At 41.4% G+C, this 22,421-nt stretch overlaps 2 protein-coding genes across 6 annotated transcripts; both read left to right on the plus strand.

Annotated features, from left to right (window-relative positions):
• Positions 1-914: 914 nt before the first annotated feature.
• LOC131884860 (uncharacterized) lies at positions 915-9,013 on the plus strand. Its single transcript, XM_059232755.1, has 3 exons — positions 915-2,412; positions 3,096-3,627; positions 8,725-9,013. The coding sequence occupies exons 1-3, from the start codon at positions 915-917 to the stop codon at positions 9,011-9,013; spliced, it is 2,319 nt and encodes a 772-aa protein (XP_059088738.1).
• A 55-nt stretch (positions 9,014-9,068) lies between these two features.
• Positions 9,069-16,082, plus strand: LOC131884841 (nuclear receptor subfamily 1 group D member 2-like). 5 transcript variants are annotated; one of them, XM_059232727.1, is made up of 4 exons: positions 9,069-9,363; positions 10,595-10,864; positions 12,830-13,018; positions 13,247-16,082. In XM_059232727.1, exon 4 carries the CDS (start codon positions 13,287-13,289, stop codon positions 15,267-15,269), a length of 1,983 nt encoding a protein of 660 aa, XP_059088710.1. In that variant the 5' UTR covers positions 9,069-9,363; positions 10,595-10,864; positions 12,830-13,018; positions 13,247-13,286; the 3' UTR covers positions 15,270-16,082. The 5 variants fall into 5 exon arrangements, with proteins under 5 accessions (XP_059088710.1, XP_059088711.1, XP_059088712.1 ...); XM_059232728.1 differs by lacking the exon at positions 12,830-13,018; XM_059232729.1 differs by lacking the exon at positions 10,595-10,864.
• The last annotated feature ends 6,339 nt before the right edge of the window (positions 16,083-22,421 follow it).

A 22,421-nucleotide genomic window follows, 5' to 3' on the forward strand; every position in this document is an offset into this window, starting at 1 on the left:
CAAGTGAATGTCCAAGAAAGAAAGAAGGAGATGTCGTGTCGGAAAGACGGATGTGGAGGTAATCATCACACTTGGCTTCACAAATCCAAGTCAACGGCTGAATTTGTCAGAAGTGGAGAGCCTTAACGTTCCACTGTCTTTAATGTGAATACCTGTGGAGATGGTACAAAATTGGGAATCGTTCCCATCGTTTGCTCGCTGGGAAAAAGGTCAGTGAAAATTAATGCGTTGGTGGATGAAGGCTCGGATTCCACCTTAATAGCCGAGTGGGTAGTGAAGCGCCTTCAGATACCCAAACCCAAGATGCGAAACCTCACAATGAATCTTTTGTCTAAGGAAGTTAAATGCAAATTGGGAATCGTTGTGTTTGATATTGCCGGGCCGGGATTTGACAATCAGCGAGTACAAGCACTAACTTTGCCTGATGTGTGCCAGAACCTCTCCGCTTTCCCTTGGAGTTCAGTTCAAGCGCGTTATGAACATCTATCGGACTTACCTTTGTTGAATTTCGATGGACCCGTGGATATGTTGATAGGGGTGGATCAGATTGACCTCATTACGCCAGTAGAAATCAGAAGNGTTTAATCTTTGGTCATCGGGCAAGTGAATGTCCAAGAAAGAAGGAGATGTCGTGTCGGAAAGACGGATGTGGAGGTAATCATCACAATTGACTTCACAAATCCAAGTCAACGGCTGAATTTGTCAGAAGTGGAGAGCCTAAACGTTCCACTGACTTTAATGTGAATACCTGTGGAGATGGTAGAAAATTGGGAATCGTTCCCATCGTTTGCTCGCTGGGAAAAAGGTCAAAGAAAATTAATGCGTTGGTGGATGAAGGCTCTGATTCCACCATAATAGCCGAGTGGGTAGTGAAGCGCCTTCAGATACCCAAATCCAAGATGCGAAACCTCACAATGAATCTTTTGTCTAAGGAAGTTAAATGCAAATCGGGAATCGTTGTGTTTGATATTGCCGGGCCGGGATTTGAGAATCATCGATTACAAGCACTAACTTTGCCTGATGTGTGCCAGAACCTCTCCGCTTTCCCTTGGAGTTCAGTTCAAGCGCGTTATGAACATCTATCGGACTTACCTTTGTTGAATTTCGATGGACCCGTGGATATGTTGATAGGGGTGGATCAGATTGACCTCATTACGCCAGTAGAAATCAGAAGAGGGCGACGAGGAGAACCCGTGGCCATGAGATGTGCACTTGTTTGGGTCGTACGTGGTCGAACCTTCGAAACAGAACCATCGGTTGGTGCTTCGGTAAACTTCACAAAAATGAAACCAAACTTAGAAGACATGATGCGCACTTTGTTTGATTCAGAGAAGTTTGGATCGGAATCTCAGGTTGATCATGGCCCGGCATGGTCTCAAGAAGACAAATATGCAATGAAGCTCATTCGAGAAGGGACCAGGAAGCAACTGCATGAGCCAGGATATGAATCTAGTTTACCTTGGAAGATCGGACTTCGACCTGAAAACGATCCGGACATTGCAAGGAAGAGATTTAAGACCCTTCAGAGAAAAATGAAAAATGACCCAGCATTGAGGGAAGACTATCAAAGGGCGATAGAAGTCTATCTTAATCATGGATATGCAAAGAAGGTAGAATCAGAAACGGAAATCAATCACCCACATCAACATTGGTTACCTCACCACGGTGTTTATAAAAGTCCAAGATCCAGAAAATTGAGGGTAGTTTTCGATTCAGCTGCATCGTATCGTGGACTCTCTCTGAATGACTGTCTATACACCGGCCCCGCTCTTCAGACAGACCTCCAGGAGTTACTTCTTCGCTTCCGCGAGTTTGAGGTGGCCATGACCGCGGACATTGAGGCAATGTACAGCCGAATTAAGATGGAAAAAAATGACGCCAGATACCATCGGTTCTTGTGGGAAACGGAGCCGGGTGGACCGCCTGAACTTTATGAGATGCAGGGGGTGGTATTTGGGGACGCGCCATCCCTATGCCAAGCCATTCACGTTCTTCATCGAACTGCGGAGGAGTTTGGATCACCAGACTTGCTGAGACTGGTGAAGTCAAATTTTTACATGGACGACTACTTGGACAGCTACTCTACGGTGGAAGAAGCGATTGAATGGGGAATTCGAGTCAGAAACACTTTGAAAGAGGGCAATTTTCATGTAACAAAATGGTTGTCAAATGAGGTTGGTGTCATGAAGGCTTGCGGAGACATCGCGGATCAAACGCAAGACAAGACTCTGGATTTGGGTCTCGAAGACGGAAAGATATTGGGAATGGTGTGGAAAACATCAAGGGATGGCCTGTCATTCGCCCTAGAGAAATTCGAGGATTTTCCGGTGACATTTTCAAGACGGGGATTACTTAGCCAATTGTCTGGAATATTCGATCCATTGGGACTCGCCGCTCCGCTCACCGTTAAGGGTAAAATTTGAATGCAAAATCTCGTAAAAACGGAAAAAGACTGGGACAGTTTATTGTCCATGGAGGATCGTACATGGTGGGAAAAATGGTTAAAGATAATCAACAACTTGAAGGAGATCCAGATCCCGAGGTGCCTTCGCCCCAACTGGGCAAAGGATGTTCAAATGCATGTCTTTTGTGATGCTGCTGTGGTGTATTTGAGGTTATCGGATCAATGCGGTCGGGTAGAAACAAGAATCGTCATGGCGCGCACCAGAGTAGCGCCAATCAAGCCCATCTCTGTAGCAAAATTAGAACTTAATGCAGCGGTTTTGGGCAGTAGAGTGGCAAAAAAGGTGGAGCAAGTTCTGAAAGGATCATTCAATACCAGAGTGTTTTGGACTGATTCGTCCGCAGTTCGTGGATGGCTCCGAGATACTGCATCTTTCTACAAGCCCTTCGTCAGTAATAGGATTGGGGAAATTCAAACGCTAACAACACCGTCGGAGTGGAGACATGTCCCGGGAAAGTGTAACCCAGCCGACCAAGCCACTCGATCAACAGTTAACCAAGAGAACCCGATAACCCGAGAGTGGATGGAGGGACCAAACTTCTTAACAAAGCCAGAGACAGAGTGACCAGAAGACATTCAAGTGCCAAAATATTACGAAGACATCAAGAAAAACCTCCAATGTTTCCGACAGAGACCAAGGTGAATCAGGTCAAGACAACCAGAGCCGATCTTTCTTGGTATGATGAACTAACCACTTTCGAGGATGCCATCGCTAAGTTCAGAAAAGAATCTGGAGGCGCTGAATTGAAGGGACATGAAATCATCAAACGAGCTCAAAAGGAATCGTTTGGAGAGGAGTTAGATGCACTTATTACGGGTCGTAAATTGAAGAAAACATCGCGATTAGCCGGACTAAACCCCACTATCGACCCTAGTGGCCTCATTCGAGTGGGTGGACGAATCGATCGTGCAAAGGCTCCCTATGACCTCCGGCATCCCGTGGTGCTGGAACCCTCACATCCTCTGACCCACCTTATCCTGAACAAAATCCATTTCGAAGGAAATCATGGTGGAACAAACCACGTCCTTTCGATCTTGCGCCAACACTACCATGTCCTACGTGGACGAGAGGCCGTGAAAAGAACCAAGACCAGATGCTCGTTTTGTCGAAAACGGGATGCTCGACCTTTAGATCAGATCATGGCAGATTTGCCAAATGAACGGTTCGAGATCCACGCTCCGCCATTTAGTCGAATCTCCGTTGATTGTTTTGGACCTTATGTGGTTCTAATCTCCAGCCTAACAACCAGAGCTGTGCATCTCGAGATCTTGCGTAGAATGAGTGAAGACGATTTTTTGGAGTCATTTCGAATTTTTGAGAATCTGCGGGGACGTCCTTTATCCGTGTACTCCGACAACGAAACGAATTTCGTTGCAGCTTCAAGGACACTTAAAAACAGAATTGGACTCGTTTGGAAATTTCAACCTCCGGCGGCCCCACATTGGGGAGGAGCCCACGAAGCTCTAATCAAATCCATCAAGAGAGCAATGGGAGCAGTCCTAGAAACCGAAAATAAGTGTATCCGTCATCTACGTTCTGAAGAATTGCGACTTGTATTCGCAGAAGTGACAGGGTTTTTGAACTCGAGACCACTCACTTACGAATCTAACAACCTGGAAGACCCAGCTGCTCTAACCCCAAATCATTTTTTGCTCCAAAGACCCAATCGCCTCATCCCTTTTGGTAATTTTGAGTCAAAAAATCCCCGAAAACATTTTGAGTATGTTGAAGGGCTCATTGGTACGATTTGGAATCGATGGATCCATGAATACCTTCCTACACTTATTGCAAGACCGAAATGGAGAACCGAGATGTGAAATCTCAAAATTGGAGACAAGGTTTTAATTGTGGATCCCTTGCTCCCCCGTGGGGAATGGCTTGTAGGCCAAGTGATGGAAATACACCCAGGAAGCGATGGAATGGTCCGAGCAGTATCAATGGACACGCCAACTGGAAGAAAAACGAGACCAATAACGAAGTTGTGCCTTCTTGAAAAGGCTAACGATGTGATATCCCCGGATGATGGTTCAAAAGAGCAGGGGGAGGAGAATGAAGAGACGAAAACTGATGACCCTGAATGATGTAAGCGGAGTGTTGTTGTTGCGACTTTTGAGAACAACATCCGGCAACTGATCAAAAAATATACAACGTGTTTTTTTGGGATTAAGAAAATACAGTCCATTTTTGGTGAAATCATTGAGTTATTAGAAAGGGTATTGATTGCGGTAAAACGCCCAAACAGCCACAATATGAAGAAAAAAAAGATTTCTTATTGAAATTAAATGTATTTTCCCGCTCTACTCATTAGCAAACATGCAATAAAACTTTAGACTTTGGGAATGTTTGAAACAAAAATATAATAATCGACTTAATGAAGTATGGTCTTGATGAGGCAAAAAAGCCTGAAGCATTGAACATTTGGAACTTTTTGTAAAATGAATTGTAACAAGTAACACCGTTACAATTTTAGGCGAGTAATTGTTGTGTTACGAATTACCCGTTTTGGTCAAAGTAATTGTAAATGTAATCCGGTCTTTTTATTGAGGAACAACTAATTCCCTGCATGCTATGTATGTTATGCTAAAAGAATAGCATGTTTTTTCATATTCTACCGCGCTTTACGCGTGTACATTTGTGAGATTAAAGAAAACGAGACTAATATGTATGTATGTATGTATGTAAGTATGTATTTCGGGCTGCTGTGATAGCAATAAACGTTTCATGGGAATAATTCAATTTGCTCAAAGGAGGATTTCACCAACACTCTTTGTGCTTTGACCCCCAGCGTCAGCTGACCTGAAAACATGCTTCCTCGGAACAAGTGCTGTTGAGCTTAAGTATTCTAATTTTTGTAAGATTACGGACTTCTAGTTACGTGGACTGCAAACGGAGGCAAAAATTTCTTATCTCCAAAACCGTTCACTTTGTTCCAAATAAGCATTTCATACGACCACAAGGTCTTGCTTAAGGTGCTTAGTTTTTGAGCCCAAAACTATGTTCAAGAAACTCAGGAGATGTGTCCAAAGTTATGTTATAAGTACAAAATAAAACTCGAATATCCGGCCTGCCCTTAGTTAGCCACAAAAGCTCTTGAAAACATAATTTTGAAGCGAACCACATAACAAGTAAATAATAGAAAAATAATTTGTTTTAAATTGTAGAGATCTCCGTTTCGTATTTTATTATGTTAATTCGAAAGGTTGCCCAGAGTTGCTTAGATAAAGAGCAGGCCGATTTGGCGGGAAGCTCGTTCACAGTCCATATTTCTAGAAGTTCGTGGTTAGATCGATGTTTCTCATTGGAGGTTGTGAGAGTGCTAGTTGGCATTCCGATTGGGGTACTGAACAGTTTCGATTCTAGCTTTTATGGTACGTTTTCGATAACACCAAAGTCCGCATACTCAAGTTGGCAAAATAACTAGAAGCCAGAAGTCAATCAATAGTTCGTAATACGATTTATAATCTTGGTTCGGTGGATCCAGTGTTTTCAAAGGATTTGACGCAAATTCGTCATCCTGTAGGCAGGAATCATTAAAGACAAACGTGGGACTGCCTACCTTGACTAAAGGCTGTGTTGGCTGAAAATCTTGGCTCATTTTGATTGAAGGAATTGCGATACAAAAGCTTTTTAGTCAGAACATATTCAAGATACCTCAGATGACAACTAAAAACTCCATATGCTGGCCTTTTTTTTTTAGGAAAAAGACCCAAATGACCTCTGAAATCTACGCGAATGTCTTCTTGCGTTATGATTTTAATGACCTTGATGTTTAGCTTGCTAGTAGCAGCAGCGATAGCAAAATCCCAAAATGTCTCGTCAGTTCAGGGCTGTCCTATTTGGAAGCGACCAATGTGCCAAGAAACTTGGAAAAATGTGCCAGATTTGGCGGGTACGTGTTTCCAATCTGATATACAAATCAGATTGATTTGATGACTTAGCCGTAAGAAATGAACCAGAATTAAGAAGAATTATTTAAATAATAAGTTTGAAAAAAGCATTTTATACTTATATACAGGCAAGGCTTGAATAACTTGTATTGGGTTACTTTTTGAGTAACTCTACCGGCAACGTGTGATTTTTCTGAAAAGTGACGGCAACGCTAACGGAACGGGCTTTTAGCCCTCCCGTTACCGTTGCTTTTTTTTCTTATATTCGTGGGAAAGAAAATTGCGTAAGGGTTTCCTGTTGGATTATTATTTAAATACTGTCTCAAACGCAATGACTTCCTTGCCACTGACGTGATCAAATAAATAATCACGGGAGTCAGTTGTTTCATGCCATATTTTCTAAACATTAAAAAATGGCAAAAGCGGATTATTTTTGCCGTTTTAGGCCCTCATTTTCTGCAATAGTGATGGTAGCGGTAACGCGTTACTTTTTTTTGGTAACGGTTCAAGCCCTGATTATACGTATATTTTTCTACTATAATCGTGGTTGATGTTCGACCGTTATCACTTGACCCGGCAAAATCTTGCAGATGAAAATGGTCTTTATTGAGAGCCAGTTTGCATTAGAATTCACCTGAATTTGCAAATAAACTTGCCAAAACCCAGACACCCACATGTTGAGGAGGGCTGTAAGGACTGGCTATTTTTGCGCCTTTTGTATCAATCAATATGTAGATAAAAATGAAAGTTTTGTGAAAATAGCCTGTGGTACTGGGCTATGAACCTATAATACCTGGGGAGCAGATTTTTGCGTTGCTCACGGTCCCTCTTAGACCAATCGGCCAGCATCTGGAACATCTTTAATATTTCATGACAGAAATAAATCTGAGTTCATCGACAACATATTAATACTACCGGGTGTCGAGGATAAGATTAGACAAATTTGTCACTTTCACATAAAAACATCGTAAATTTCTTAAAAGGTAATTTTGAGAGCTAAAATTCTAACATGTTATAGATTAGACTAGACTACGTAAAGTTTACGTTATTTTTGACATTTTTTTTTATTTAAAGCTAAGTTTTCGAAATATGATCCTTTTGAAGTAATGACTTTAGCCAATCTGGTCCAAAAACAGTGACAAAAAGTGCGGATTTTGGCTGGAGAGAATTTTCAATGGTTGATCAATTCGGCGGCCAAGAACTTTAGTTAAAGGGTGTCTTTCTTTGCAAGTTACTTTCTCAACATAGGACCACACAGCATAGTCCAGAGTTTTAAGATCTGGAGAATTTGGGGGCCATAGTTTAGGCCTCCAAAACAGGATTGCCTCATTATCCCAGGAGGAGATTGTCCTTTTGGCTGAATGAGCAGGAGCAAAGTCTTGTTGCTATACAAAGGGCTGGTTTTATTCTACTTATCTCATCCAGGGTATCACTGTAGACTTGAAAACCTCAATTTAGGCATCTGCATTAAGTCAAATCCCTTTGGCAACCAGATTGGAGATCCAATCCAATGCATCACATTGGTTTGCTTGGAACTGCATTGATGCATCTTTTAATTCCAGCTACCACTCTTAGATATCTAACTGCTGGTGTTCTTGCATTCCTAGGAGGGGGATTACGGTCACCTTGCCAATCAAGACAGTTTTTGACATTGTAAATCGTCTGGCGGCCACTTTAAGGTTCCAACTTACTTTTTTAGAAGTGTATCCCGCACACAGCAAAGCTACAATGGATTCTCTTTTTGCTTTCATAGATTTCAGCTTTGACTGTTTTGTATTTTTGTTTACATAAATGAAAAGAGCGGACAATGACAAAATAATGATATAAAACTCACGCAACCTTGAAAGAGTTCAAGGATTTTAGAAAGAAAAAACTGTGTGTCTAATCTTATCCTCGACACCCGGTATGAGAGTATAAATATTACGGAACAGCTTTGTTTTAAAGGTTTCTTACATGTTAGAGATAATATTTACTTGATTTTTTGAAAAATATCCGATTTACAATACTGTAAAACTGGTCGAATGTGTTCGAGCGAGGCGGGAATAGAGGGCCATATATCCCTAAAATATGGTATCTGGTAGCGCAAAATGGCAGCTCTGCTTTTCTGGATGGGCTCTGAGATGAGAACAGTGTTGCCCATGTGCGACTTTATACTTCATTTTCCTCGAACATGTCTAGGAGATTGTCTTGATTCAATACTACTTTATGAGCATGTTGGTTGGTTCCATTTTGCTATCATTTCTGAACGATCAAGACCGTTCTGCCATGTAAATAAAGTGTGACACATGTAAGTCAAAAAGCAACTGTGCCCTCATGCGCCACTCAACTGAAATACTGAAGTCAATACCGAATTGGCAAGCCTGAATGATAAGGCCTGATGTCTGCTTGGACTTGGACTTGGACTTGGATTTGGATTTGGACAAGGAGGAGACAAAAATCCTTTACCTACCAAGGACGTCGAAGTATCTAATTGTCGAAAAAGTCTCAAAGGTTCCCAAGAGTGCCGAAAAGGACAAACACGATTACGAGCACGACAACAGCAATCCATCGGGAGAATTGGCTCCCAGATCTCGAGTCCCGGTCGTCACAACTCCATGGACTTGGTCGATATGCGTCGATTTCGACGGAGTGTGCCACTCACTTGGTGGATGTGTGGGCTGAGTTGTTGAGTGGATTTGAGGGTGGCTGGGGAGGTTGACTGGGGGTGGGTGGGGGGGGGAAGTACCCATGATCTTGGATAAACATCATCGTCATCCTCATCATCATCATTGTTACCATACGCCCATCAGGTCCTGTCAAATGGGTCATTTACAGAGTGCTCTGAATGGCCATCATGGGCCTGGGAATGCGAGCGAGAGCAGTGCTCTCCACTGGGTCATTGGTATCGATCTCCGTGACCCCCGTGCCATGCCCGTGATGGGCTGAAATCGAAGAGGAATTCGCCCCAAGCCCTGCAAGGATCTCGTGGAATCGTGGCCGACTGAACCTTGATGGTCTGATGAGGCAGAATCGTAAGTATCGTCCATTGGATCCATTGGATCCATCGGTCACCCCAACCAAGACAGTTGAGGCTTTGTTTGAATACATTGCGGTAGTTTACCGGCCAGATGTCCGGCCGGTCAACTTCTGTGCATTGTTCGATGCCAACCAAAGCAGTCAAACAAGCCTACAACCCAATGGCTTCCTGAAAACAGAGCTTCAATTTGTGAATCACAATACAAAATATGTTCAAAGTCAATCCCCATCGCACACTCTGCGGCCAACTTTCAACCCAAAAGTTGAGTGACATTTCTGTAGCTGGAAGCTGAACAGTAGTGTACGTAGAAGAAAATCGTGGGTAAGGCGAACATTGCCACTTGATGTCCTCGTATTGAAATCATATCTCAAAGAAAACCGTCTGTGTTAGCACCTCGTGACTGTGGATAAGTTTTAGGCCATAACTTTAGTCCAGTTATGACCTGATGTACTAATTTAAAGCATGTTAATCCCTTGACATTGATCAATATGAGACTTACCCTTGAAAAGTACTCTCGCATTAGTATTCAGCAAAAACCCTTCAAAAGACTTATGCAGTCATGTTGTTCATATTGCATGTAAAAATTCGGAAGCTGTTATTTGCCCAAAATTAACTGAGCATTAAGGCATTGAATTGATATTCATTGATGTAACAGATGGCTCCGTGTAAGAGAGTCGCAACATTAGGTATTGCTGTAGAGTACTGGCAACACTACTACTAGCTTACCTATTGTTTGTACGATGGCTGACTATGGAAGGAAAGTCCGTCGTCCTTTCATTTCTCCTTCTCTGAAAAGTTACAGAAGGCCTGCCTGACACAGCTGAGGAGAGCTAGGCAAGGCCAGCCCGTTGAAGTAAACGGATGCGGCCGCCTTTCAGCACGCCCCGTTTTCTGGCGCGATTTGTACTTTCCTAGTTGTTGGAAGTAACAACGGTGTAAGTAGGAGAAATAGTAGTAGTGGTATTAGTACCCTGGACGTGAAAGCAGTGGTGATTGGGGAATTTGAATTTGCTTTTTTAAGAAATGCTAGCAACGCAAATCAACGACTTGAGCCCTATTATCCTTGCGGTTGGATTCTGGCTTCCTTAATGCCATTTTAAGGTGCTAGACTGCTTCGTGTCTCCCTTGGATTGTCTCTACTCGCCTACTGGACTTGGCCAGTCTCCTTTCTCAGGTCATGTGTATTAGACTTGCTGTGACGTAACGACGTTCAATCTTCCTTGCAGATGTACTCTCTTGCCTTCCCATTTGTACTTTGGATAGAACGCTTTACCAAGTGCAGGAGAATTCAGCTAGCGGAACACTCCTAAGAAGGATGTGACTTAGGGATTGATTCTCTCTAAGGCGGTTTTGATGCCTCATCAGAAGAAGTGTTTGTCCCGATTTGCCACACAATAAATCGGTTTACAACTCGAGAAATAACACCATGAATGTTCCAAAGCTGCTGTCCAATGGTTATTGTGCAATATGAGATTTGTGCCCTACTTAGTTCGAAGGTAATACTATGTTTACTTTGATGGTAAGCCACCTCATGGATCTATTTTTGACTCTCGATTTCATCAATGCCCAGAAAACTGAACGACAATGATGGAAACTGGATTTTGTTGCTCTTTCTTCACTAGGGCGAGAAAGTTTTGAATGCGAGAAGAAAGTGAAAAAGGGAATTAAGCAAAAAATATTTTCAGGGCCAAAGTGTACTTTTACGTATTTCAACTTGCACCATATGTGCCATGGATATCATTTCTCTCTCCTAATATTAATTCACATTCAGATTTGAAAAACTTGTCTTGGCCAGTTTACATTTGCCTCTTTTGTCCATGGATGTAAAAATAGTTTTGACTGACTACACGAGCTGTTTTTTCTTTGCGAAGGTTGCATCATGATATGTCCATAGAACGTCGTGCCTAGGAATAATTTTCCGAATGGCCCGGACAAAGTGATTATTTTTCCCTGTCTAAATCCCGTTTAGGATTACCAATATTTGCAGAATAAGTTCTTCTGAAAATACTTCTGTTTTGGCGGCTATAATTCATGGCAGAGGCAGAAGGAGAAGAAAATGCTTCGGTAGGCCACTCCTCGAATGTAGTCAGACAAGTAGCTGGATCGTCGGGCAATACAGATGACTCAGCTGTCCCTGTCAACTTTTCTAGTCAGTTCCAGTCACCTTAAGAGAAAATTTTCAGGGAAATAAAGTTTGAACACTTTTTAAATCTTACACCTCGAAAAGAAATTGCCTTTTCAGCCGACATATTTTTAAGTTGAAAAAGAAGGTGTGAAAATGTCAAAAAAATGTCCAATAAAGATCGTTTTTTTATAGTAAAAAAGGAAGATTTTAGCCTCTTTGCTGCACTTTTATCTCTGACAAAATCTAGATAAACATCTGCATTTACTAGGTTAGCCATTGAGTTTCTTCATTTTATTTACAACAGGAAATGAGAATTTTTTTCTTGCAATGGCTTACATGAGGACCCGTTTTATACCGCAGATTACATTCCATGCGGTTGTTAGTAAAGCCGGTGAAAATCCAAACTCAAACCCCAAAAATGCTAAATGCTTCTTGCTGAGGATTTCATTCTTTATCGTAAAGAATCGTAAAGAATCGTAAGTAAAAAGAACAAAAAGGTCCTCAACAAGTAACAAGTTAAGAAGGAAGCAGATATATTACTTACGCTGGCTCTGGGAGGGGCCATAAGGAGCTACTTGTGTAAAGAAGCCTTCGCCGTTGATCCCTTTCTCAAGAACGGCTATTGAAAAACAAATTAGTAAGGTGTACCGTACATCCGCCTTATCCCTTTCTCAAGAACGGCTATTGAAAAACAAATTAGTAAGGCTTTCGTTTGAAAATGGTTTGATCATAAACTGTTATTTACCACCATATGCAATTTTCTGTATCAAAATTAGAGTATTTGACCTGTAAACGTAGTTTTCGAGAGTTGTTTAGTTCATTACTTGCCCAGGAGGCGACTATTGAAGCAAGCAGACAATTTTAAGTGCAAGTATAACACATTTTCATTTGTCTTTTGCATTCGCGAAGGTTTGTATTGTTGTATGTATTGGTGACTGAGCATACATATATCAATCATAAGGATTATAAGGCGTTCGTAAATAGAAGTAAGATTTAACGTATGTCAAGGTTGATCTGATATTGTATGCCATCTTGCAAAAGCAGGCATTGAATTGAAAATTGTTGATTAATGATGAGATCTTCATTTCAAATTGATGGAGAAAATGAGTGTTATTTTGAGTTATCAAAATGATACTGCTGTCATACACTTTTGCTCTGTTAAATCATTAGCAAGTTTGTGGTTTTGTCATCACGGAATATATATTCCGTGAGTCCATTTTGATGCATTTTTCTATTGGTGAGTGATAGGGTGGAATTGTTGAATCTCGCCGGGCCAGCGAAATCGCCCATTAAGTCGTTCATTTTTTTCTGATAAACAGTGTTGTGTCCTTCTCAGGTCCGTCTGTGAGTGTGATGATTAGCGTTTTCCTGGAGAGAAAGGTCGGGGAGGAGAATCGAATCAGCGACCTCTCTCATGTTTGGAAACTGCCATATACACCAAGGAAAGTTAGGGGAATCCACTATAGGAATACCCCTGGGCAGCTTTGCAGCAGAAACCCGAACTTCAATGGAACCTCAGTCACAAGTAAATAGTAGTTTGATAAATCACAAAACCATTAAAAATATGAATTCAGTTTTAATTGAGTTTGAAGAACGTGATGTGATTGCTCAAATAAGTGTTATGGATCTATTTATTTACTTTTTTTTTTGTCAAAATGGAATACGGTAGAAGAACGTGTACTCTCCTTGAAAAAAACTAACCCGAATTGGACGATAGTTTCTTGATCTCTAATTTGCCTGTATTATTTTACAGCTCACTGATGTAAGATCCAAACACCGGAATAATTCATACCATGCTACTATGCATACCTAAGAATAGTCAAATTAATTTCCGGAAAATGGAAGATTCCACTGAGGACACTCTAATGGATTGCCAAGATGCTGCTGAGCCCAATCTAGACCAAGATCACAACTCGGAAGATGAAGAATATTTGGCCGGATTTTCAGACCCTGGTGAGGGCCCTTCTGAACAAGATGACATGCAATTGCATTCATCAAGCAAGAAATGCAAGAAAGAGAATCCCCTTATATCAGAGACTGAAAAGTGTCGTGTATGTGGCGAGCCAGCTGCTAGGCATGTTCATTATGGATCCGTCACATGTTTCTCATGCCGAGCATTTTTTAGGCGATCCATCCAGAACAAGGCATGGAACAATTACAGTTGCAGACGACAAGGCCAGTGTGAGATTATGCTCAAGTCTAGAAAGAACTGTCAAAAGTGTCGTTACGAAAAGTGTTTAAGTGCGGGTATGAAACCAACTTGGGTGCTGTCCGAAGAGGAGAGATCGCGGAGATTCCGGAAAACACGTGAAAAGAAAGCTCGACAAAATAGCAGCCACAAGTCTCATGAGGTATCAGAATTCGAAACAAATCACGGACTGGAAATAGAGGATGATCAGGTACCTGGTCCATCTCGACATGGAAATCATAACGAGATCGAGACTACTTGTTTTGATAGTAGTGGACCTCAGTCAAACCAAGCCGAAGCTTTATCAGCTTCAAAGCCTGATCTATTGCCTGTCTCTAACCAGGGGGTTATGGTCTCCTCTGGTATGGCTTCAGTTTGGGGCGCCAGATATTCCAATACATCTTCGAGTGTCGTGCTAACGCCAGCCTTGGAGGCACTCATCAAATCAAAGCAGGGTAGTTCTTCCTCCGGTCTCACGCAACCAATGTCGCCTGTGAAAGATCATTCCACCGGACTTCATCGCCCCTTTAAGCATGCTGACTTGATGTTCTATGATTATAATCCTACCCGAAAAGATACTAATCGCTCTCCAAACTTGTGTAGTGCAAACGGGTCGCCATGTTCCTCGCGATCTTTTTCGCCTCATGAAGCTTATTCCCAAAGGTTTTCACCTGGGATACCTCTAGAGCCACAAATGACAGTTAGTGAAGATGAAATCATTCAGATACGGAGACTATCTTATGAACATGATAAGTTTTACCGCTCTGTGGCCTTTGGTGAAGAGCTTATCAAAGAGTTAGTAATGTGCTCGGTGTTTGAGCTACCCCTTTCGCCCAATCAAGCCATGACAGCCTACAGACTTATGATCCAAAGAGTTACAAAGGTAGCTCAGGGATTTGAACCCTTTAATCGACTCGACAGGCATGCTCAAAAGGCGTTGCTCAAGACTAATGCTGACCTCATGGTAAGCCTCAGAGGAGGGGTGTTCTTCGATGAAAAAAAGAAAGGAATCGACCAGATCTTATTTTCATTGGGTGTGGATGATGTGGAGTTAGCTAAAAGAATGCTAATGACCACTCTGAAGGCTACTGGTTCTTTGGGACGCATCGAATATAAGAACTACAACTCGATACAAGAACTGGGTGACAACGACACGGAACGTAGATATAACGCCCTCTTGTCTCGAGTGGGATCTGTGATATCTTTGGTCCCAGAATTAGTCAACGTAATGGCGTACGTTCTGCTCCTGTGCCCAGACTATTGCGAACTAGAAGATCGTCAAAAAGTGGAGGGACTTCAACAAATGATGATCCATATGACAAAAAGGCTACTCGAATCTCAGTATCCAACCCATATTGCCATGAATGTATTTCCTCAAGTTCTTAGTTGTGTGGCGGACCTTCGAGAGCTTACCCTAATCAAACGCAAGAGACCTTTGGCAAAGCCAGTGACGAAGTCTCCTCCCCATATACCTGAAACTCAGACAACTTCATCGGACCCCGAGGAATTAAGGCGCACGGGTCTCTCCCCTAGTTTAGGGACTTCACACGAGCACAATTCCGATGAACCGACACACGGTCAAGTTTAGTTGTCACAATACCCAGACTTTCCCTAGAGCCACCAACCACCTAATTGAACCAATTATTTGATTTGTGACTTTCAGTTAGATAGAGGACATTCGAAAAACGGGCCCGATCAAAATAATCATGTTCATGTTGACAAGCAAACGCATATTTGACTAGGATGAATTTTATTGGAAGGATGAGGTATTATGCTAGAATATGTGCTTCATGAACTTTTAGGTGTAATGAAAAGATGTATTGGCATATCCTTAGTGTTTTTGTCAATAGTGGACAGAAATGTTGAATTTGGCTGGTACCGTAATTGACTAATATGGACTGATCAGTGCAAGTGTTGTTCTTTGCAAATTAATTAAAATTTGTTGGAAGTGGGTTCAATACTTGGCTTGCAAAAAAGAAATTCAATTCCAGATCGAATAACCAGTGTGGAGAAGGAAGTGTCACAACAAGTGGTTGTAACCATGTCATATCCGTACTTGTCATGGTAAGATTTTGAGAATAACTTTTTAGATTTCCTAAGCTACATCTTTCACTTCATATTGCACGATGGAAAAAGAACAACTTAAAAAGTTACTTGCTATTTTCAATTTACCATGAAGAAATCAACAACTCTGTCTTTATTTTGCGTTCCAAATATTTGACAGAATGGTACAAGTACATCCAAAATTATTTGTGATATTTTCGAGACATACTCGTGAAACCATACAGTGGAATTGATAATTAAGATGTCATCAATGTACCATCAAACTTTTTTCCTTCGGAATTTAGTATGGGAGATTTCTGTTAAAATTTGTTGAAATATAATCACGGTGAAAATGTGAGCAGTTATTTAGACAAGTCACGAAATGGTTGCGGGTTACATCACGTTTCGGATTAGGGGCGGAAACAAATTATTGGGCATTGAAAGTGTGGCATTCGAATTATTTGATTGGGACCATTAAATTGAACGGTTTTTTTCGTGTTTTCTACCCTGTTATGTTGCAAAAGAGAACAGAAATTTATCTTATTTGCATCAAAAAACAGTCCACTAAAAGGTCACAGACTGGACGTCAAAGTCAGGATTGCAGCAAACCCGCAAGAGGGTAATTTTGGAGTAGTTATGCTTGTGCCACTCCAGCTTATTTTTTGCTCCTTTTCCTTGTTCACTTCACAAGTCAGGGATTATTTGGCCGTCGAGTATCTAGATACCCAGGATGTTGCAATGACCAGCTCGTGAACATCAGTTTGAATTTGAGCTACAAGAAGCTAGATCGCCAATTTATAAAAAACCTGGACGTTAAACAGGCTAAAACAGGCCCAAAAACGTATCTAATTTCGAAATTGTATTACTACAAGCTCTCAAATCTAGGAGTCTTCTTCTAAATCTAGTCAACTGTTTTTAAAGAGATATGGAGCACCTCGTTTGTAAATAGGCTTCTTAATTTTGAGCATTTTGTGGAGCGAAAATTCAAACAAACATTAAAGCCAACTTGGACCATGAATAATCAACTATTGAATTAAATTGTGTTACAAGAACTCAAAAATTTGTCAATATGGTGTAAGTCCGTCTTAGCTCAATATTAGAATACTGTTTACTTGAACAAGCCGGCAAATTGAAATAAATGGCAACTTATCGATCCAGTTTACGCTTAATGCAGATTGGCGGAGCATGGTGTCTTTGGTTTTCTGGAAAGGGGAGAAAGAAGCCACTTTAAATAGGGTCTGGTCATAGAAAACCATAACTAGAATGCTTAAGTTCAACAGGAGCTGTACCGCATGAGCATGTTTTCAGGTCAGCTGACGCTGGTGGAAATGGCACAAAATATTTCGGTAAATCTCGCTTCAGGCAAGTTGAATTATTATCATGAAACGTTTGTTATTCCTCTTTAATCTTAATTCCTTTTGAATCTTACAAATATACAGGTCGAAAGAGTGGTAGAATAATAAAAAACATGCTTTTTAGGGCATAATACACGTAACATGTCAAAAAAAGATTTGGACATTAGTAGAGCAAATCATGTACTCTATTGATTGCCCTTGTTTAGCATCGCATCTCGAAAATCTCGAAAGTGTAACAAAATGTATCCGAAATTGCAACGCAATGATGAGGCATTTGGAATTTCGTTTTAATCTCCCAACAATGTGCTTGAATGTGGGCGACATGATTGCGCCTATACGTAAACAAGGTAATTCCGACACCTCTGGAGGTCAGCCTGAACCCAGGCTTGTTCCTTGCGTTTCAATTAAGTGTTTCCACCACATGGATGAAAACTTTAACTTGAGCCCCATTTTAACCTCTTCAAAATTTCGTTCTTAAAAATGTGGTCAGACAACTTACTCAAGCCCGTTTTATGAGGCGTGCTGGACGAGAGCAATTGCTTGACAACGAGTCTTATTAGGGGTTTCTACTCTGAATTTGGACGAGCCGTCAACGATTCAAATTTGCACCATAGTTGTCCTAAGTAGCTTGACTACGAATGAAACATTTTTTCTACCAGCGACAGCTGAGAGGAAAACATGCGATCGCAGCGCCCTTGATCGATCTATATATGAAGTTATCTATGGGTCTGGTCAATTGATGTTGTCATGGCCTTTTGTTGAACAGGCGTCATGGGATTCAAGACAAGGTTCTCGATTGGGTAAGAAGCTTCATTTATGTTGGGAAGCAAATCGTTAAGGTAGAAAAGTTCGTTTAGTGGCATATATGAAGTCAAATCAGGTACTCCGTAGGGCTCCATTTTGAGGCCTCTCATTTTCGTAATGATTATTGCTCCGCTTTAAAAGCTTACTATGACGATGATGGTATTGTGCTGATGCTACAAAATTAGTTTGTGGTAGGAATGGTCAAGATTCCAGCAGCCTGGCAAACGACCTAAATCGAATCTGCTCCTGGGTTGTCAAGAGTGATATGGCCTTGAACGGAGCGAAATTTTGCTCCATGACCTTTGGGTCAAGGCCTTTGAACATCCCACTTTTAGACAATGGAGGTCAAGGCATTGAGCAAGTCTCATTCATGAAGGATATAGGTGTAGTCCTCCAAAATAATGGAAAGTTCGATGAGCAAATCCAGTTGAACGTGGTTGGATCTATCGCACTTATGTGTCCATAGATAGTAAGACGACGCTAACTCTGTACAAGTCGATTGTCCATCCACATCTTGAATATGCCTCGCCCATTTGGGCACCAATTACTTCAGCAGGTTGTTTTATAAAAGGTCGAACAGGTCCAAATATGTTTCACGAGGAACATAAAGGAACGATAGAGCTCTCGTATTGGCAAGGATTACTGAAGTTGGAACTGGACAGTATTCAAAGGAGGTACGAAAGGTTTCTGCTACTGCATTTTCAAAAATATTCTTGAGCTTCATCCCAACCCGGGGTTTAAGGCCAATTATAGTCATGAATAGAGTGCACTGTACTAGTTATGAATAGACTCCGACAAAAATGTTCTTTGCATGTCGAGCAGAATTCGTTGGAGTCTAGCCATGAACCATTGAGAGCACTTTCATACACCGGCAACTGGTAGAAGAAAGAAGATATTACCTCAGGACATCTAGCCACATTTGGTTTATTTTGCTCTATTAACTCAGTACATTCAACCGAAGCGTTCCAATCATGAGGACAAACTCCGCCGAAGCCGGTAGGACACTACAAAATACGAAGATGACCCAAAAGAGACCGCATTCCCAAACATCCAGTGCAAAAAAGGAAAGGGCAATTGAGGCTGCAGCATGTCCAATGATCGAGACGATGGTCACGCTTGGCACGAATGTCGAGATCCCGGCCAAGAATCCCGCCATTTCAAACAGAAGCAGAACAAGTGAGAATAGCAGGCCTATGGACAAGAGTAGATCCATTCGAGCGTAGTCTTGGTCTTGGTAATGAAGAGGCAAACAAGCAAGCACATTTTCGTCGCGTGAAAGATAAATCGTTAAGGACACCAACAAGTGAGAAGTGAGCAGTAGAAATCGAGATGGTACTAATCCGCTCACTTGCTCCATGATGCATATGACCACGCAATTCAACCTGTAATAGATTGCGAGGAATGTTTTGAATCGTCCACATCATAAGCAAGAAAACAACAAAGAAAGCCAGGTACTATAAGGTATACGGTGCTCAAGGGTGCGTGGTTCTATGGATCCAGACATCCGTAATACCTGTTTTATACAATGTGAGCCTACTGCGTAAGCGTGAGTTGTAGGTTCGACCTAGAGGCAGAAGATAGCGGTGGAAAACATTTTTCAAACTATGTCTCGTTGTCTGTGCAATCACAATTAGGGCCTAACCAAATTTTGTGGACATGAAATAAAAAAAACCTCGATTTCTTTTCAAAAATCAGACAATGTTTGTCGTTTTTAAACTCTCATTGGAATGGTAACCATCTTTCCCCAGTTTCTGTAAGCAAAATTTGCAAATGAGTTTTTGGTTGGGGGTGCTAGGGTCGGAGGGTGCACCTCGCCCGGCCAGTGAAGCCACCCGTCGCATCATCTAAGTCCAAATTCCGATAGGCAGTTTCAAGTCCGGTATCAGATTGGTTCTCCGTCTGTGGGTGTGGTTAGCGTCTAAAAGTTTCCTTGAGAAAGGTCAGGGAGGACATTCGAATCGGTGACCTCTCCCATGCTAGGAAGCTGCGCTAACCACTACACCACGTCTTTGATAATGATAACGTCAAAACAAGTTACAAGAGTTTTCCTATTTTCCTCACTTTTTGGTTTTTTTTCTTATCACTACATGGCAAGTAATCTTTAATACTATCAAAATAAAAAGACGCTTCATTTTTTCTATTGTTTTTATTCGTAGTAAAGGTCAGACTTGGACAAGTTTACCATCAAAAATCCTGATCAAATCGTCTAGATTCAACGGCTAGCCAGATCTGTTAGCTCTAATTCGTTGGTGGATCAAATATTATAGAATTTGAAATCAAGAAAAACAGGTAGACAGGTGTCCTACCTTTTCCCGTCTTGAACTGCTGGGGGTCACATTTCCAGTAGCGGTAAGAAAGTCCGCAAAAGAAAAAAACATTTCATTTAATAATTTGTCACTTGTTGCAGTACATAGCGATATAGTGATAAATAGCTAGTAATTTGAAAAACGGGTATACGAATCACTTCTGAATAATAATAAATTCCTTTGTAAGAGCAGTAAGGGCCAATTTTCCAAATATTTGTTTGTGTAATTGTTCAAAGTAGATAATTCCGTAGCACATCAAAGTCACCTTTAATAATCCAATACCAAATTAAGTAACCAAATACCAACTGAGCAAGTCTTGTATTGCTTTGAGTTCCTTTCATCATTGAAGACGCAATTCGGACATTTAGGCAAGCGCTGGTACCAGCAAACAAATTTGCCTGCCAATGCCAGTGATGCAAAATTGGCGTTTCGAACTGGTTTTAACGAAGCTGACCGTGCCTCATATAGTAATGTGAAAGCAGAGTCAGCTTCTCAAAAACATGTTTGAAGCTCCAAACTTGCATCGCTGACACTGGTACCAGCAAGCAAACGAACCTGCCAGAGCTTGCCTAAACGTCCCCATACATAAAACTGTGATCATGGAAATAACCTTAATCACCCTCTTTTACCATTCCCATGGAAACCGAGTTTTTTTGTGGCCTCATATTGAAATCAAAGTATCATTTGACAGCAGACAATGTAAGAAAGTGCGTATTGAATTAGCACGTGTTTGTGATCATAAATGACAGAAAGTGGGTATGAATTTCAGACATTCTACTCTTATATCTCATATTAATTCATCCTATCATTCCCGGTCATCTTGTTGCAATCTTTAACAAATGAAGGTTCTAAATCGTTGACAAATATCGAAAACGGCTGGTATACTGTATATTTGATTAAAAAGATGAGCTCGTGGTTATAGCACTGAGAAATGGAAATCGATGAAACTACACTTTGAAGTGGGCTATATGGCGACAATCAACATGTCCCACCCTACCCATGATTGTTCCTATACCTCTAATGGTAACAACCCAACGTTGATTAGAGCCCGGGTGTTGAGGTCCAGGTACTGAACTCAAGAGCGCACTTTCTACTATCCGATGAAGGCCTTGATATTAGGCCCGACTTTCTTTCGCAAGACTGTTTGGTTCGTTTCCTAGTTACCAGTTTGCTGCATGTTGGTCTGTGAACTTCCCAAGGGCAAAACAGAGGCCTATTTGAACGTAAATGATTCATCAAATAGAAGAAGCAATATGTGGAACGAATTTTATCAAGAATAGCTTGGAAGATACGTTCAGAATAAGCCTAAACTCAAGTTTTCCGGAGCACGTGTTACATAAAACCTTATTTGATACTCATGGAAATGTGCATGAGGTCGAGGACTTAAGCATAGGTGGATTTCAAGAAGTCTGATGCGAAAATCTAGTTAAGCCATCGACATCTCCGTCACTTTTTGAAAAGATAGACAAGGCATGGCTTCTGATTCATTATGCATCATTTCGGGGACAAATTCCTACGATCGCCGTGGCAACCCTTTATCTACGTACATACTTTACGAATACAGCAGAGGGTTGTCGATGAAAGAAGCAAAAGTTTGCATGGGCCTTTTGTCAATATCTGCAAGCAACAAAGAATTATTTCAAAGACAAGTGTTCACATATTGGGTGTTACAAAAACTCAACATGAAACCCCGTAGCGTCCCGATAGTGTGTGCCATTCCCAAATTATGCCCAACCATCCATACAGACGGTACAAGGGGGCTGGGTTATGGGCCTGAATGGCTCGGGTGGTCGTTGAGTGCTCGCCACTTACGAGTACTCGAACGACTTTTGTCCACTGGTAGGTTTGTTCCCCCAAAATGGTCCCCCACACACCTAATCACCATTGCACTTGTCCCCCTTCACGTTTGTCCCCCGGATTTTAGCTTGATTAATTTGATTTTAGCTAAATGATTCTGGTTTTTCTCTTTTTCCTCCTTCAAAGCAGGTAAAAGCTCAGGTAGTTGACAGGAATGCGTCCCAACAAATCATATTTTTGGGATTATGTTCCACAGGATCAAACAGGACGCAGGATTTTGTCAAGATGACAAAAGTTGCAACGAACAAGTGGGTTTTGCACCAACAAAAGTTCCGGAGAACAATCGCACCAGTGGATAATAGTATATTGGCAAGGGTCACGGGGGCAAACCGTATCCCATCCAATAAGATACTATCGTTTGTCCACTGGCACGAT

This window comes from Tigriopus californicus, chromosome 8, assembly GCF_007210705.1.
Source record: "Tigriopus californicus strain San Diego chromosome 8, Tcal_SD_v2.1, whole genome shotgun sequence".
Taxonomy (NCBI): Eukaryota; Metazoa; Arthropoda; class Copepoda; order Harpacticoida; family Harpacticidae; genus Tigriopus; species Tigriopus californicus.

Bases quoted from the DNA above. Each gene is read 5' to 3' on its own strand.
- LOC131884841 (XM_059232727.1), top strand. From the start codon at position 13,287: ATGCTACTATGCATACCTAAGAATAGTCAAATTAATTTCCGGAAAATG.
- LOC131884860 (XM_059232755.1), top strand. From the start codon at position 915: ATGAATCTTTTGTCTAAGGAAGTTAAATGCAAATCGGGAATCGTTGTG. The intron at 2,413-3,095 runs GTAAAATTTGAA...TGTTTCCGACAG, and splicing joins CGCTCCGCTCACCGTTAAGG to AGACCAAGGTGAATCAGGTC. The intron at 3,628-8,724 runs GTTCGAGATCCA...CTGAATGATAAG, and splicing joins GCAGATTTGCCAAATGAACG to GCCTGATGTCTGCTTGGACT.